General features: G+C 42.6%; 1 protein-coding gene across 1 annotated transcript; it reads right to left on the bottom strand.

Moving 5' to 3' along the window:
- Window positions 1–2,608: 2,608 nt before the first annotated feature.
- On the bottom strand, window positions 2,609–12,220 carry nsfl1c (NSFL1 (p97) cofactor (p47)). The gene is made up of 9 exons (XM_070969125.1): window positions 12,083–12,220; window positions 11,203–11,303; window positions 10,948–11,025; window positions 8,639–8,804; window positions 8,421–8,516; window positions 7,773–7,882; window positions 6,225–6,362; window positions 5,195–5,365; window positions 2,609–3,821 (listed from the first exon to the last, which is right to left on the bottom strand). The coding sequence occupies exons 1-9, from the start codon at window positions 12,182–12,184 to the stop codon at window positions 3,659–3,661; spliced, it is 1,125 nt and encodes a 374-aa protein (XP_070825226.1). The 5' UTR covers window positions 12,185–12,220; the 3' UTR covers window positions 2,609–3,658.
- Between the last annotated feature and the right edge of the window lie 2,132 nt (window positions 12,221–14,352).

Raw genomic sequence — 14,352 nt, 5'->3', positions numbered from 1 at the left:
AAGGCACATTAAGTATGGTGTATCTGTATCTGTGACTAACTTGACATCTGGTAGGCAGTGTGAACAGTGTGATATTGTGCACAGTGTATGTGGTAAGTGTTATTTCTGCTCAGTTCTGGTCCATTCCTTTGAAAAACAAACCCTAATCTCACCGATTCATTGTCACACATTAGCATCATATCCATAAAATACTGAAAAAATCCAAAATCAGCCTCAGGGACACAGATCACGGTGCACTGGCTGCAGTTTACTTTAAGCCATTCCACAGAACACTGCAGTGCAAAAGTAATGAAAAGAGAGCGAGCTGGAGAGCAGCAGAGAGAAAAGTGGCAGTGAGAGATGTGCTAATTTAGGTGAACAGCTCTGAGTCAAAGCATCCTACTGTCCCAGCAGACACTCACACACTCTCTGCTCACATCTCCACAGCACATTTGCATCCATAGCAACACCTGCATCTTCCTTCCTGCAGAAACCAACAGTAATAAAAGCAAGTGCTTCATCCATCCACAGAAACAATTAGAACGTAGCAAGGAATTACAAACTAGAGAATCATTATTATTCTATATTATATACATTATATATTTATGAGTTCTATTCTAACTGACGGAGCACTGGAGCATATTCACTTTTTATTGTCTAACTTTCTTCTGAATGTTCTTCATCACTCATTAAATTGCAGCGCAGCAGTTTTCTGGGTGTTACACTGATAACAGATCATTGGCATGCCATGGAGTGTCCACATGGGTGTGCAGGGCATAAATGTTGGTTCAAAATACAATAAATTAAAATGACAGATTATTTTTGCTTTGTATCTTACGCCCATATTTTGCATGTGTCCACAGGCGATTACAACACTGCAGGATGCAAGTATGAGGTTTTAAGGGGAGAAAACATTTCAAGTTTTCTACTGACTGGAAATGACAAGCCCCAGTGAAGTAATCGTAATCTCAGGCCTGTTGGATACACACGCAGCGAGTGGTTTTTAGTGCAATGTAGTAAATGAAACTCAGGAGAATCACAAAAGCAGGACTGATGGCAGTATGTGTGACCAGTGCTCAAAGTTACACATATCTGAACAGGACACACATTTGTTAGTCACATGTAAAGTACGAGATGTGTTTTGTGAGTATAAAGAAAGTAAAGAGTAAAGTTCTAAAAGTACAATATTTCCCTTTGTACTTCAATACAGTACTTGAGTAAATGTACTTAGTTACACTCCAGCATTGCAAATACCACAGCATTTGGCAAAATGTTAGTATAGAAATATCCCAACAGAGTCAATGCAATATGAGCAGGTTATGTTAGTTATATTTGGCCAAATTAAATTCAAACAGACTGGTAAGAATCCAAAATTTGATCTGATGTACGAAACTAGCTTCACACACCATGTGAATGAATGAAAGCAACAATCATCACTTTTCATGCCAGCATTAAAAGTCCAACTAAAAAATAGTTCCTTGTGTTGTGTCATCAGATCAGTACCAATAATTGTGATCGGACATACGGACAAAGAGAGGGATGGTGTGACAAAGGTCATCGTCATTAGATGACGCTGCCACAACAGCAGTGCTACGCTGTCCCTCTCCTGCTGTCTGATTGGCTCTTGTGACTGGGGCTGTGATGATGATCTGAGAGCAAGTACAAGAAGACAAAAGCACTAAGTTTAAGCAGGCTGACACTTGCTATTAACAAAGTGCTTTTGATCAAATTTTGGTCATAATGAGTGTCATAATTTTAATTATGTGAGAAGACTCAGAGAGGCTCCAGACGTCTCTCAAGTCAGCTTCCATCCCACGGCGGTGCAGAGGCTACCAACGTTGCAACAAAGAGAAGATAGTTTGAAAAAGTCCAATAAGCTGAGAAAAAGATAAATCTGTCCCAACAAGCACACAATATGAAAAAGTTTCTGTGGTCCAATTCATGACATGATGGATTCAGCATGAAAACAACTGCTCACATCAGTGTGACGTTTCCCAGAGTTCACACGAAACACGATGACAAAGTCTGCTTTTCAAATGATACTGGCCGGTCTATGAAAGCTCTGAGGAGATTTTGAAAGAGCAACAATAAATGAGAAAACACAGAAGTGACTGATGGTTAACAAATCATTCTGTTTTTTTTTTAAATAATATTCTGAACAGCATACCTAATATAGTTAACATAGAGGAAGGAAATGACTTCTAGCCTCTTGAAACAGAATTTAGAAAGTCCTGCTTTTCTGGAAGTCTTTGCCTCACAAGTCAAAGTTTGGAGCCATTCTAAGGACCATTTCTTAGAAGTTTCCATGAAATATTCAGTATGTGTTGTTGATGTCAGCCATCTGCAGCAGACAGCCTCTTGGCTGTGTCCACTCTCAACCCTCCCTCACTCAGACGTCTTGACTGGTCACATAAGACAACTGGTTTAAAGGTCTACCAGAGCAAGAAATCCAGTTTCCCCAGAAGAAAGACAACATGTCTGAGATTCAGCTACTGCCCAAAGTGATCTGATCAGCACAGCTGTTCTAAATGATGATTAAAGTCTACTGACACTAAGAACAATGTAACATTAAGAAAACAGAATTCATGTTTCTCACGGCTAAATGTTGCCTTTCCTACAATAAAAACACAAGACGATAAATTCTTTATACATCAACCATAAAATGGATTTATTTTACCAGAGGTCCAGACATATTTGTGTGTTGCCCCAGGATGCATAGAAGATGTCAGTGTGTCGTAGGAATTCCACTTCCATTACTACAAACCAGTGTTTACAATCTACAGTTCTTCTGCTCAAACATTGGTTTGATAATAAAGCCGTGTGTCACCATTTTTCTGGTTACACAATATCCAAATGCCACTGTCTAACTGGGGCAATCCTGTAATCTGTGAAGGAAAAATCAAAGAGGAAAAAAGGCAGATTAAAAAAATAACTCCATCTTCTTTTGAACAAAGGGACAGGTGTAGTTCTGCAGGTGAATAACGGAGCGTAAGGCTACTGGTATCGGTTGGTTTGGAGGAAAGAGGCCCTCTGCGTTTTGTTACATCATTACATTTCTCTCTCCAACAGGAGCACGTGGAGAGAAATGGAAAGTGTACAAAACCACACCATCAACGTGTACTGTTACCTTAATAAGACTAGTTTTCCTCACGTGGCTCTGGTTTGTGCCACACACACAAACAAACTAGGAGCCTGCTGATGGTGAATGTGGTGAGGCCACATTAAGGTTAAGAGAAGGGGGAAAGTGGGGAGCAAGTTAATGGAGAAAAAAAGCAGGTTTAGTGAACATCTCTGCAACCAAGCAGCTCTTCAGAAAGCTGTTGCTGTGTTTTTGGGTGAAACCATCTACTGCTGTCGTGTAAACACACCCCCATCAAAAGCACAACTCAACAGCATCTGCGGGCTTCCCAGCAGCTCTTAAATGAACTCTGTTCCATTCTGAAAGGTTTTTAGCTCCCCCCTCATGACTGCCCGTCACAGAGTGCAGAGGGGGGAGGGAGAGGGGGGAGAGTGGGGGGGGTCTGGGGAACAGAATGTTAAGTTTCACTTTAGAAAAACAAAAATCAGAAATTAGAAGTCCATACATAAGTCCATGTTTTCTCCTCCCTCAGAAGGGGCAACAGGTTTCACAGGGCTGTAGTTACTCAGCCACATGGGGGCGGGGGCATTCTTCAACCCCTCACTTTAGCCGCTGGACGATGACGGCGTTGAGGAGGTTGGCCTGCTGGAGCGTCTGGCTCTCGTCCGACAGCTCCATGTTGGGGAAGGTGGTCATGAGAACGAACTCTCTGGCAGCCATGGCGGGCCGGGCCGCCACCACAAACTGCCGCAGGTCAGACACCCTGAGGGACACAACAGACATGACAGGAAACATGGGTTGGACGGAAAATGTCTATTTCAGGTCATTTAGTGGCAGATCAGACCAGAGTATGAGTTACTTAAATGTGGATCAAAAAATACGCTGACAGTACAACAAGAATGGACTTCTGTCTGGGGGACAATCATGCTTTAGTTTAGGAGCTACAGTTCCCATAATGCTGCGGGGATGTAAACATGAAGTACATTGTATAATACTGGATATGTAAAGTATAAGTGTTGCCATGGAGACAGTCAGCTTGGGGCTACAACTTGAGCCCTAGTTTTTTGGGGGGTTTTTAAGCCAGTGCTGTTTGCAATGTACACATGAACGTACAGACAACCACCCCTGGATTATTTTGATAATGAAGAGATCTTTAAAATGTGACCAAGTCACATAAATAAGCCAGGTTGGGCTGTTTCCTCCAGCTCTCTGTATGACCTTTCAACAGAGCTGATCCCACTAGGAGGCTGTTGCTTTGTCAAGTGGCATCTGATGAGCTGAGCTGCACTACAGCGCCTGCATGCTGCAATGGGCCTGGCTGCTAAGTCAACAGGAGCACAGATTCATCCGAACTGCAGCTCAACTGGATGCGTGATGAAAATAATTTAAAAGGTCTGCCCCTCACAGGTGATGCAGAGGAACACCAAGTAACAGTGTTCACTGAGAAAACTGTAATTAAGGAAAATGGTTTCAGATTTCTGAAAGTGCTGAGGAGAGAGAATTCAGAACATCTAACATTTAGTCAGTTCAATAAATAAGCAATTAAAAACAGTAGCACATTTTTACATGTCCTTCTCGCAGGTATCAGATATGTGATACATGGGTTATTACATAATATGACGTTAGTTTAACAATAGTTTTCAGTACAAGATGACAGACTGAGAACAATCATTAGCATTTAGAAATTAATCAGATCAAACTACAGTTGCAGAGGACACAGCAGAGGGTTAAGAGACTGTATGATTTTGTTCCAGGCAATGCTTGGTTAAAGCATAAGATGCTGTGAATGACAGAAGACCAACCTCATTATTTCACATCATCGACCAAACTGAGTGTGTTTGATGTCAAATGACTGACAACAAAACATAATTAAATGCTTCCTGGCTAAGTTATACTGACTTAATTTAGGCCTCTCTGCATCTGAAATTAAACTCAACAGTTAATTTAACATTTGAAGCAATTGGGTCCTCACTGACGACATAGCAACATCAAAAACTGGGAAAAACAAGTCAGATGTAGTTTTCATATTTGTAGGTCGGCTGTCTTAATAGGCCACCCAACATTCCCACGGAGCTGCAGACACATGGATGCAGTGTGGAAACGCCAACTTCAAATTGAAAAGAGTTAATCAGTCACCTGTGGGTATGGTTGAACCTTTGGACCAGCCTGCCGCCATCGGCCAGTCGGATCTGAATGTTAGTGACGGCCTGAGAAGGGTCGAGGGTCACAGAGGCGCTGGCTTGGGCCTCATTGGCAGCCTGGTCCTGCTGGGAGGTGGCTGGAGCCGAAATCAACTCTGGGGTGGCACTGGAGAAAAGAGGAAACTGTGATCATGATGAAAATAAGTTTTCTGAGGCAAACAGCACGTATTCACATTTCCATTTCAACATTTGATAACATGTTAATCCACTTTTTGGCAGCTTGCAGTCTTGTAGAGCAAGAGTAAAGCTCACACTGATTCTGTTTGTCATTACTTTCTGTGCGTCTTCTTTGTCCTCAGCTGATCCATCTGATGTCCTCTGCTGGCTCCTGGGTGCTTTGGTTTTGTTTCCATTTCAAACATTTCCTCTGACCTCACCCCCACTGAACAGTATATGTGTCATTTTAATCTGTTGCTTTTTATTTGGCTATTTGAAGCACTGTTGAAATCCCCTAATTTTACGTAAAGCGACAAACCGTGAAGACTGAAATGTGCTCCAACAGTGTCACATGACTGATGAGAAACCAGTTATTAACCTGGAATCAGTGCCTGCACAAAGTCAACATCCAGACTAAAGGTGATTCATGCAAGCAAGTTCGACTGGTTTTCCAGCCTTTATGCAGCCTCGCAGTGAATTCAGCTGCTACTTTTTATATGTAATATTTCGCTGAAGAGAAACAACACAGTACTTTGGGCTCTTGTCAGTTCTCTCTTTTGTAAATCCATGTCTCCTCTCTCCTCCCTGTAACCCAGAAATCAATCTCAACATCAACTCTTAGAATATACCGTGAGGAGAGAGGAGGTTTGCTTGATGCTTAAACTGACAGCTCGGAGCGAGGATGTCTCATTTTGTTAAGTGCCTGTTGTCTCAACTCCTCTCACATCTCAGGTGAGAGGGACTAAGAAAGGAGGAGAGGAGGTGCAGGAAGGACCTGAGGAGGAGGGACATGTGCTCATCAATCTCACCTTCCCAACTTCTGTCCTTCACCTCCAAAGGCCTTGAAGGCAACCTTGGGTTTGGAGAAGTCCTCATCCCTGTGGTCCTCCATGTCTAGGTTGACCTGACCCCCTCGAGACCGCTGCCTCAACTCCAGAGGAATCTCCCTGCAGGGGGACAGTCAGCAGATGAACAGGGGGCTTCAGCACATGCTTCAAATTGATGACAGAGTCTCAGAGGAAAAGACAAATCACTAAATTCAACCCTGTAAACACATTTTTATATAAACATCAACAACATTATGTGTCCTCGTGGAGCAATGATGAACCTACAATGACTTTTCTACATTTTATGTTTCAGACTCATCTTAAAATGGATTCAGGTTTTCAAGTCTTTTGTAAATTTAGTAAAAATCATCAGCCTTCAGAGCGTTCTGCTAGAACTTGCTTAAACACCTCTGGCAGTGATGACAGCTTCAAGTCTTCTTGGAAATGATCCTATAAACTTGGCACACATTCTTTTGGAACTTCCCATTCGTCTTGGCAGAACTGTTCAAGGTCGGATGGGGAGCCTCGATGCACAGCCACGTTCAGATCCTATAGGGCAGGGGTGGGCCGCTGTGGCTGCAGGTCTTTCCAACCAAGCAAGAGCTCACAGACCTGCAGCCACAGCGGCCCTTTGTGGAACAGGTTGCCCACCCCTGCTATAGGGTCACTCAAGGACTTTCACATTTCCCGAAGCCACTCCTGTGGTCTCCTGTTCTCTTGTTGAAATGTAAATCTTCAACAGTCTGGATTGTTCTAGATTTTTCTGCATCTCTGTCCCAGCTAGTGTCCCAGTCCCTGTCAGAGAAAACCATCCCACCGTGTTGGACTGGAGTGATGGTATTAATGAGGTGATGCTCAGTGCTGGGTTTCCTCCACACACGCTGTTGGGAACTGTGACCAAACAGTTAAGTCTTTCTTTCATCAGTCCACAGGATTTTGCTTCTCATGGTCTGAGAGTCACTGAGGTGTCTTTTGGCAAAGCAATCTCCACAAAGAAACTCTGGCTCTCATTCATACTGACCACTGATTTCTTGGTCACCTGTCTGACCAAGACCCTTCATTTCTGATTGCTCACTTTGGCTGGGCACCCAGTTCTAGGCAGATCGTTTGCGGTTCTAAGCTTCTTCCAGCTGAAGATGATGGGAGGTTACTGTGCTCTTGGGCACTCTGAATGCTGATAATCTGAATTAAAATTGGGCCTTGACACAATCCTGTTTCACAGGTTTATGGACAATTCTGCTGACCTCATGGTTTGCTTGCGGAGGCACAGGTGACTGGATAGCAGTCGGATGCACAGGAGCTCAATTGTGAGTGATAACAAAGAGTCTGAATACTTGGGATACATCTTTCCCTTTTATTTTTTAGTCTTATATTTTTAATAAACTCCAAAAAGCTGTGTTTGCTTTGTCGTTGTGGAGTATTGTGTCCGGATTAATGAGTCTGAAACATAACAAAATGTGGAAAACTTCTGCAAAACATTCCATATGCACGGTACATGTGACTTTGTGCAGTTTAACAGAATAATCTCACCCTCTCCTGATTGCCTCAAGGAAGTTGGCATTGCCAGGATCGTTGTAGTTTCTGAGTTCGCCATTATCCAGACTGAAACCTGTCTTCCACAGCTTCAGCACTACATGTACCTAAAACACACACACACACACACACACACACACACACACACACACACACACACACACGTTATTCATGCACTTAGATGGAAAAATAATAAGAGGAAATACAAATTTGTGTCGTGTTTACAGGATTTCATTCAGGAAATGCATGTCAACTATTTAATGAAACAATAATAAAAATAGAATTTGTCAGTAATGCTGGAAACTCAACAAATAGATTAGCAACAGCAAGAAGCAGAGTTCAAATCTGTTGACACAGATTGCCTAGTTTGAAGACACAGACTGTAGTTATATGTGACTGGACATATAATCAACAACATGATATCTACAACCTCCCGAACAGTCACATAGTTTCATAAAAACAAAGCTAATCCTTATGTGTACATCATGATGACCTCAAAGAACTAGCAGCAAATCAGGATGACTCATCTCTTGTTCTACTGGCTGAACAGGCACCAAGGGGGCGTGACTAGTGCCAATGATGCCAGAAACAAAGCAAGACCTGCACAAAAGCGAAAACAAAGGACCCATCAGGGTCTGTACTCACGTCCTGCTGGCTGTTGGAGGCTTGCTTCTCTCCAAACACATAAGCTGACTCCTCCTCAGGAGCTGCGCCTAGCCTGTAGCCTCCACCATGGAACGCCTGAGTGATGAGGAGAGCATAAAAACAACATGACAACAGAACTGAAAGAAATGAAGAAATGTGACAGTACAGAAGGACAGCGAACAAAGACAACACCACTGGTCTTGTGAGTTTCACCTTACCTTGGCTTTGCTGGGCTCTCCTGGCCCCCTCCCACTTCGGTCCAGAGGTACAGCTCCATGTTCCCTGGCCCCCTTGAACAAATCCTCCACCACTTCATTGGAAGTCTTCTTCTTGGGAGGCCCAACGATCTGCTGCCCACTGCGCTCTGATCCTCCTGCAAAAAACCTGGCAAGGTGTGGAGAAAGAGGAGATGGGTCAAATAAAGGCAGAAATGTATGAGATGAGTCCGATGGTGCAATGAATGCTAGTGCTACAAAGTAAATAAACAGGTGCAAGAAGAGACATCATCAGCTTGGTTCACCTCTCATGTTTTGAAAATGTGGCAAAGGGCAAAGGCATTGTGAAGCTGGTTGAGACCAGGGAAAGGGGGAACAATGCAATGCATTGTCTTTGCTCAATGAAGCTCAAAATCAGCTGTCGATGTACGTCTCACAATATGATCAACAGCTACCATTTCTGATTAACAACCAACCATTTCAACACATTTCTCTCACAATTGCCATCTTTCATCATTTACTGCAGATAATCACAGTGTAAAAGGGCCTGTGGTCAAATCCAGATCACCTCTTCCTTGCACTTATTTGAGCATTCCCTCAGCTTACAAGTGGCTGGTGGTAATGATGATGATCTAGGTCATTCTACTGTATGTATAGTAATCACTCCAAAGAGCACAACTATGTAACAGATGTGCACTTCGATGTTGTTTATAGCTGAGATTTAAAGGATTAATAACGGGTATAAATTTCATTTATACTTCTGGTTTAAGGGATTATGCTGTATGTATGTATGCTGTATGTACAGCTAGGCCCCATAGCTATGCCAAAGGCGACATGTGCATCCTCAAAAACTGAACTACACATCAGGGCTATGGCAGCTATGTAGATACTATGTGGGAACCGCAAGAACTGTGATTGGTCAGCTTGTGTTCATTGTATTTTCCCCTATGTGTCTAATGCTGGTATTAATGATAAACACAACGTTAAGAGAGCTAAAAAAAAAAATAGATATACAATATAGCCTGAACACATACAATACATCATCTAGCATTGGAAAAGTGATATCAGTGGAAGCAATCTGACATTGAACTATGAATCAAAATCTACACACACATCCTGTTAAACCGTTGTGTCAACTATTAATCTGTATTTAGCAACACTCTGTAGTTTACAGTCTGTACAGCATGGATGCTTTGACTCTTACCAAACAAATTAAGTAGTACATGTAGCTAAAAATCACAGACTCACACTTTTCAGGTGTGGCCGTCATGATTTCTGAACGACAGTATGTACACTGCGCTTACACGGAATAGCACAGTGTACACAAGCTCAAATGTGTACATGGTTCCAAGTAGTGTACACACTGCACTTAGAGGCATGCTGGAAAACAGATGTGAACAGACTTGAACATTGCCCCAGCTACATAACAGTAAACCACAGTACACATGAAGTAAACAGTAAACATGAAGCCCAAAACATTTAGTTTTGTCTAGATTTCTGTCATGATTTCATTGTGGCTCATGCAAGGATTTCAACATCAGCGGTGCACTATGTTGCTCACTGTCAGTCACCTGGCTAGAGGAGATCTAAACACAAAGAAACAATGCCTCAGTACAAAAACAATTATCAAAGCCAGCATGCATTACAAAACAGAACTATGGGAAATGTTAATTATGCACGCTATTATAATTTATTCTGAATAATACAGTCTACAGCTGAGGTTGCTCACTGCATGTAATAAAAATGGACTAAAAGGACATTATCAGCCCCACACAGTCCAAGTCCCCTCCACTGCCCCAGCAGCAGAATCTGTTGATGCTGCAGAAAACCAGCTCACTGTGAATGAGTTAGGACCAAAAATAGTTTGGTGTATGCTGGAATCACTCCACTAGGTGTGACTTTCTACCATCCAAACACTGAGAGGATGCACAGCTCAGACAGACAGCCATGTCTACAGCCTTCAACAACTGACACACCCATTTAGGAGGATGAGAAAGACCTCCGAGGGCTGCTGTCACAACACACAATCAACTGGGCAATGACTAAATTTATTAACTTGTGTTTGGGTACACTTTAATCCCTCTGTCCCACTGAAGTGTCCTTGAGCATGACACTCAATCTCAACCAGACACGTCATCAATCTTTATACCTACAAATACACCCTGGATGGTGATCAATTAAATCATTGCAGAATTAAAACAGGCTAGGTGGCTACATTCCAAAGAGCTCCTATGTCTTCACCTGTCACTGTTACACTGAATGACACATTCACTAAAAATAGATAAACACACAATTCTGGGAATGATACTTACCTTTGGCCTTCCTCCTCATCACTCTCCTCCTCTGCCTCATGCATCAGATCTCTGAAGGAGGTCACTCTGGGCTGAGTGCTGATAAAGAAAAATATGGGGTTGATGCACTGAACTGTACGCTACAAAACGATACTGATGATGCACAACGAGCTTTTGAAGTCTTCAAAGTTTATGGCCCAGGACTGTTTGCTAAACGGATGCAGCTTAGAAGTGTGCATCCAAATCAAAGTGTGATATCTGTAAAAGCAGCAGTACCTTGGTCCTGCAGACCGGGACACTGAGGACCCTCCTTCAGGTTGAGGAAGGGTCACTATGTCGTCATCAGCTCCATCCTCAAAAAAACTGGCGAGTGCAAGCTGGGAAGAGACGAAAGTAGTCTGACAATGTCACAACAAAACCCCGACAGGCAGTTTACCAAAGGCGACTAATGATGCAAACAGTGCCATGTGATATTTATGACCTTTCAAGCAGTAGATGATCTAAAAGCCTGATAACTTTCATCTATATGTGACCCTTCAAGCGCCCAAGGCCCCAGCAGATAAACATGTTTGGAACACAGTCGCCCTGCTGATGATAATATAATTCTGCAAGCACGAGTAGAGTGAAAAAAATCAATCACTGCAGTCACAAAGTTGAACACATTTTAAACTCCAAAAATAAAGAGGGGTTAAAGTTCATCGTCAAATTTCTTACCTACCTGCTACTAATGATCATGTACAATAGTTAATCGAGGCAACTGACACTGCAGCATTCCCAGCTAACCAATGCTGACCGCAAGATTAAGTTAACATGAATGTAGCTTTACGCTAACGCTAGCTAGGACTGTTCAATGGACTCACGGCAGAGAAGCGTTCGCCAAAACTTAATGGCAACCTGCTTTGTAATAAAACAAAAGGAACCGATCTTCTTGTAATAGTGGATGTGTCAGTTCACTAAATGTACAATAGCCCTGTTGTGGGTGACAGAACGCTGTCTGGTCATTGTCAAAGGGTGACTTGCACAAATTACCGGCAACACAGGCTAACGTTAGCCGGCAAGCTATCCGTCTGACACATGTCATATCACCGCTGTTTCCTTTTGATTTCCAGTCAAATGCTCAACCGCAACTCAAAGGAAAAATCCAGAAAAGATGTACCTGCAAATTCCAGCCGGCGGACTCCAGGAAAAACCGGGCCCTCTCCTCGTCCACATCAGTAACAGCGACGAACTCCCTCACAGACTCCTCTTGGCTCGCCATTTTGATTTGCTCCTTCAAAGACTCGTCCGCCTCCACCTGAGGAAACAAGCAACAGATGATGGTTCCTATCTGATTTCGCCCAGGCACCATGACGAAAGAGACACCAACAAACCCAAATAAGAAAATAGGTTGGCTAACACGGCATTCAAAACGTGCTGGTATTTGTTTTAAAGAACGCGTGGGACTCTTTTAATTTTAATGGTCCATAATCTCTTTCTGATCGTCACAATTTGCTGCACCGCTTACATTATTTTGACCACGAGGTGGCAATCTATCCACAGGTTACATAAAACTACATGAACTGATGAGCTCTCTCTGTGTAGAACAAAGGCCTTGACCCAGGGATCGTAGAGGAAAACGTGCCAGTGTGTCTGGGTGCAGATTATTGCATCGACTTACTGTTACTGATAAGACTTACTACATGTTGTCCATGTGTTTCACAGAAGAGATGGTAAATTGTATAACATTTTATTAGAACTAAATTATGTAACAAATGATTACACTGGCTTAGGATTTAGATTTGCTTACTATGTACAGTTGATATTGGCTCATGTCGTTGATAGTAAAGGATGTTGTTAATTCACTTGATCAACAATATATTCACTTTATACACAAAAACACAGTTTTATTATCTACTATTGCTATGTACTGGGTGTGCTTTGTCTAATGCATTTTGATTTCCAGGTTATCAAAATGAATCTGATGCTGCTCGTCTCTTTAATCTGATCCTATCCCATCTCATCGAGATGTGACACCTCAGTGTGAGACCACAGAGCTTCTAATATAGCAATAAGACATGCATCTCATCACACCTTTCAGCTCATGTCTGTAGTTTGATGTCTTGTGCAAGATTACCAGGGAAACAGATGCTGACTGACAAAATTGTTCCAGTAAACATGCGCCTCTTTTAATCCGATAGGCAGATGGAGAGAATATTCCCATGGGAGATACCTTTGTACCCCCGCGAAGGTGTCTGATGGCAGACTGGTCAGATGCCACAAAGTAATAAGTATTCGACAGATTGGGAGCATAATCATTCTCTCTCTCTCTCTCTCTCTCTCTCTCTCTCTCTCTCTCTCTCTCCCTCTCTCTCTCTCTCTCTCCCTCTCTCTCTCTCTCTCTCTCTCTCCCTCTGTGTTGTGTGTGTGTGTGTGTGTGTGTGTGTGTGTGTGTGTGTGTGTGTGTGTGTGTGTGTGTGTGTGTGTGTGTGTGTGTGTGTGTGTGTGTGAATGTGTGAATGTGTGTGTGTGATGGGGCCGGGGGGGTTCATGTGTTTGCTGTTGGTTGTTTGATCTTCAAGACTAATTAATTTGTCACAAAGTAAGAAAACCATGTTGTCACCTCACCTCATGAAGCACAACCTCCATCTCTTCTCAGATGCACACAGAGATCAAGATAAAAACAGAAACATTGCACTATATGAGGAGGTTTAAGTGGCAGGTGATTATATATTGTTTCCCCTTTGGATGTTTTTAGCTTCAGGATCTGTCTGTGTGATGAGGCAACCGCACCCAGATACAGGGCAAGAGAAAGAAAGACATAAAAAGATAATGTCAGGAAGAGAAAGAGGTTTAAACCGACAGGCTGACACATTAAGAGCAAGAAAAGGTGTGTATGTGGGAGAAATTGAGGGAGAAACAAGATAAATAAAGCAGTAAAAGCAATGGTGACAAATAGGTATTGCACTGTAACTATGTACCTGAAGCTTGCACACACCAATACAGCAGGTTAGGAGAGAGGACAAAACACAACAGTCACAGGAAGAATGAGCCATAACCCGTCATGGGTTGACAGCAATGAATGTCGCCTCAGGAAACCCTGAAGCCATTTGTGTGTTGATGTATGTGTACATACGCACTTAATCTTCCCATGAGAAATGAGGCTGATGTTGCTGTAGTGTAATCTTACCACCACTATATAGTTACAGAAGGTTAGGAGCAGACAGTGGAAAGTGACAGTCTGAGGCCCTGGGACACAAAAACATTACAGGGACAGTAGCGACTTTGCCAGCGACTGATTCGATGAACCTGATGGAAAGATTGTGAATGTGTATGAATGTGATGAACAGTAGAGAAATAAGCTCAAAGACAAGATATATTTGAGTTAGTTTGCTGCTTGAGACTCATAAGCACAGGGTATTAGAACTGGTAGTCGATAAGGTCAGCTTA

The sequence above is a fragment of the Chaetodon trifascialis genome, chromosome 8, assembly GCF_039877785.1.
Source record: "Chaetodon trifascialis isolate fChaTrf1 chromosome 8, fChaTrf1.hap1, whole genome shotgun sequence".
Lineage (NCBI taxonomy): Eukaryota > Metazoa > Chordata > Actinopteri > Chaetodontiformes > Chaetodontidae > Chaetodon > Chaetodon trifascialis.
This window is presented reverse-complemented; position numbering and strand designations above follow the sequence as displayed.

Bases quoted from the DNA above. Each gene is read 5' to 3' on its own strand.
- nsfl1c (XM_070969125.1), bottom strand. From the start codon at position 12,184: ATGGCGAGCCAAGAGGAGTCTGTGAGGGAGTTCGTCGCTGTTACTGAT. The intron at 11,026-11,202 runs GTACTGCTGCTT...TTTCTTTATCAG, and splicing joins TCCCGGTCTGCAGGACCAAG to CACTCAGCCCAGAGTGACCT. The intron at 8,517-8,638 runs GTAAGGTGAAAC...CTCATCACTCAG, and splicing joins GAGAGCCCAGCAAAGCCAAG to GCGTTCCATGGTGGAGGCTA.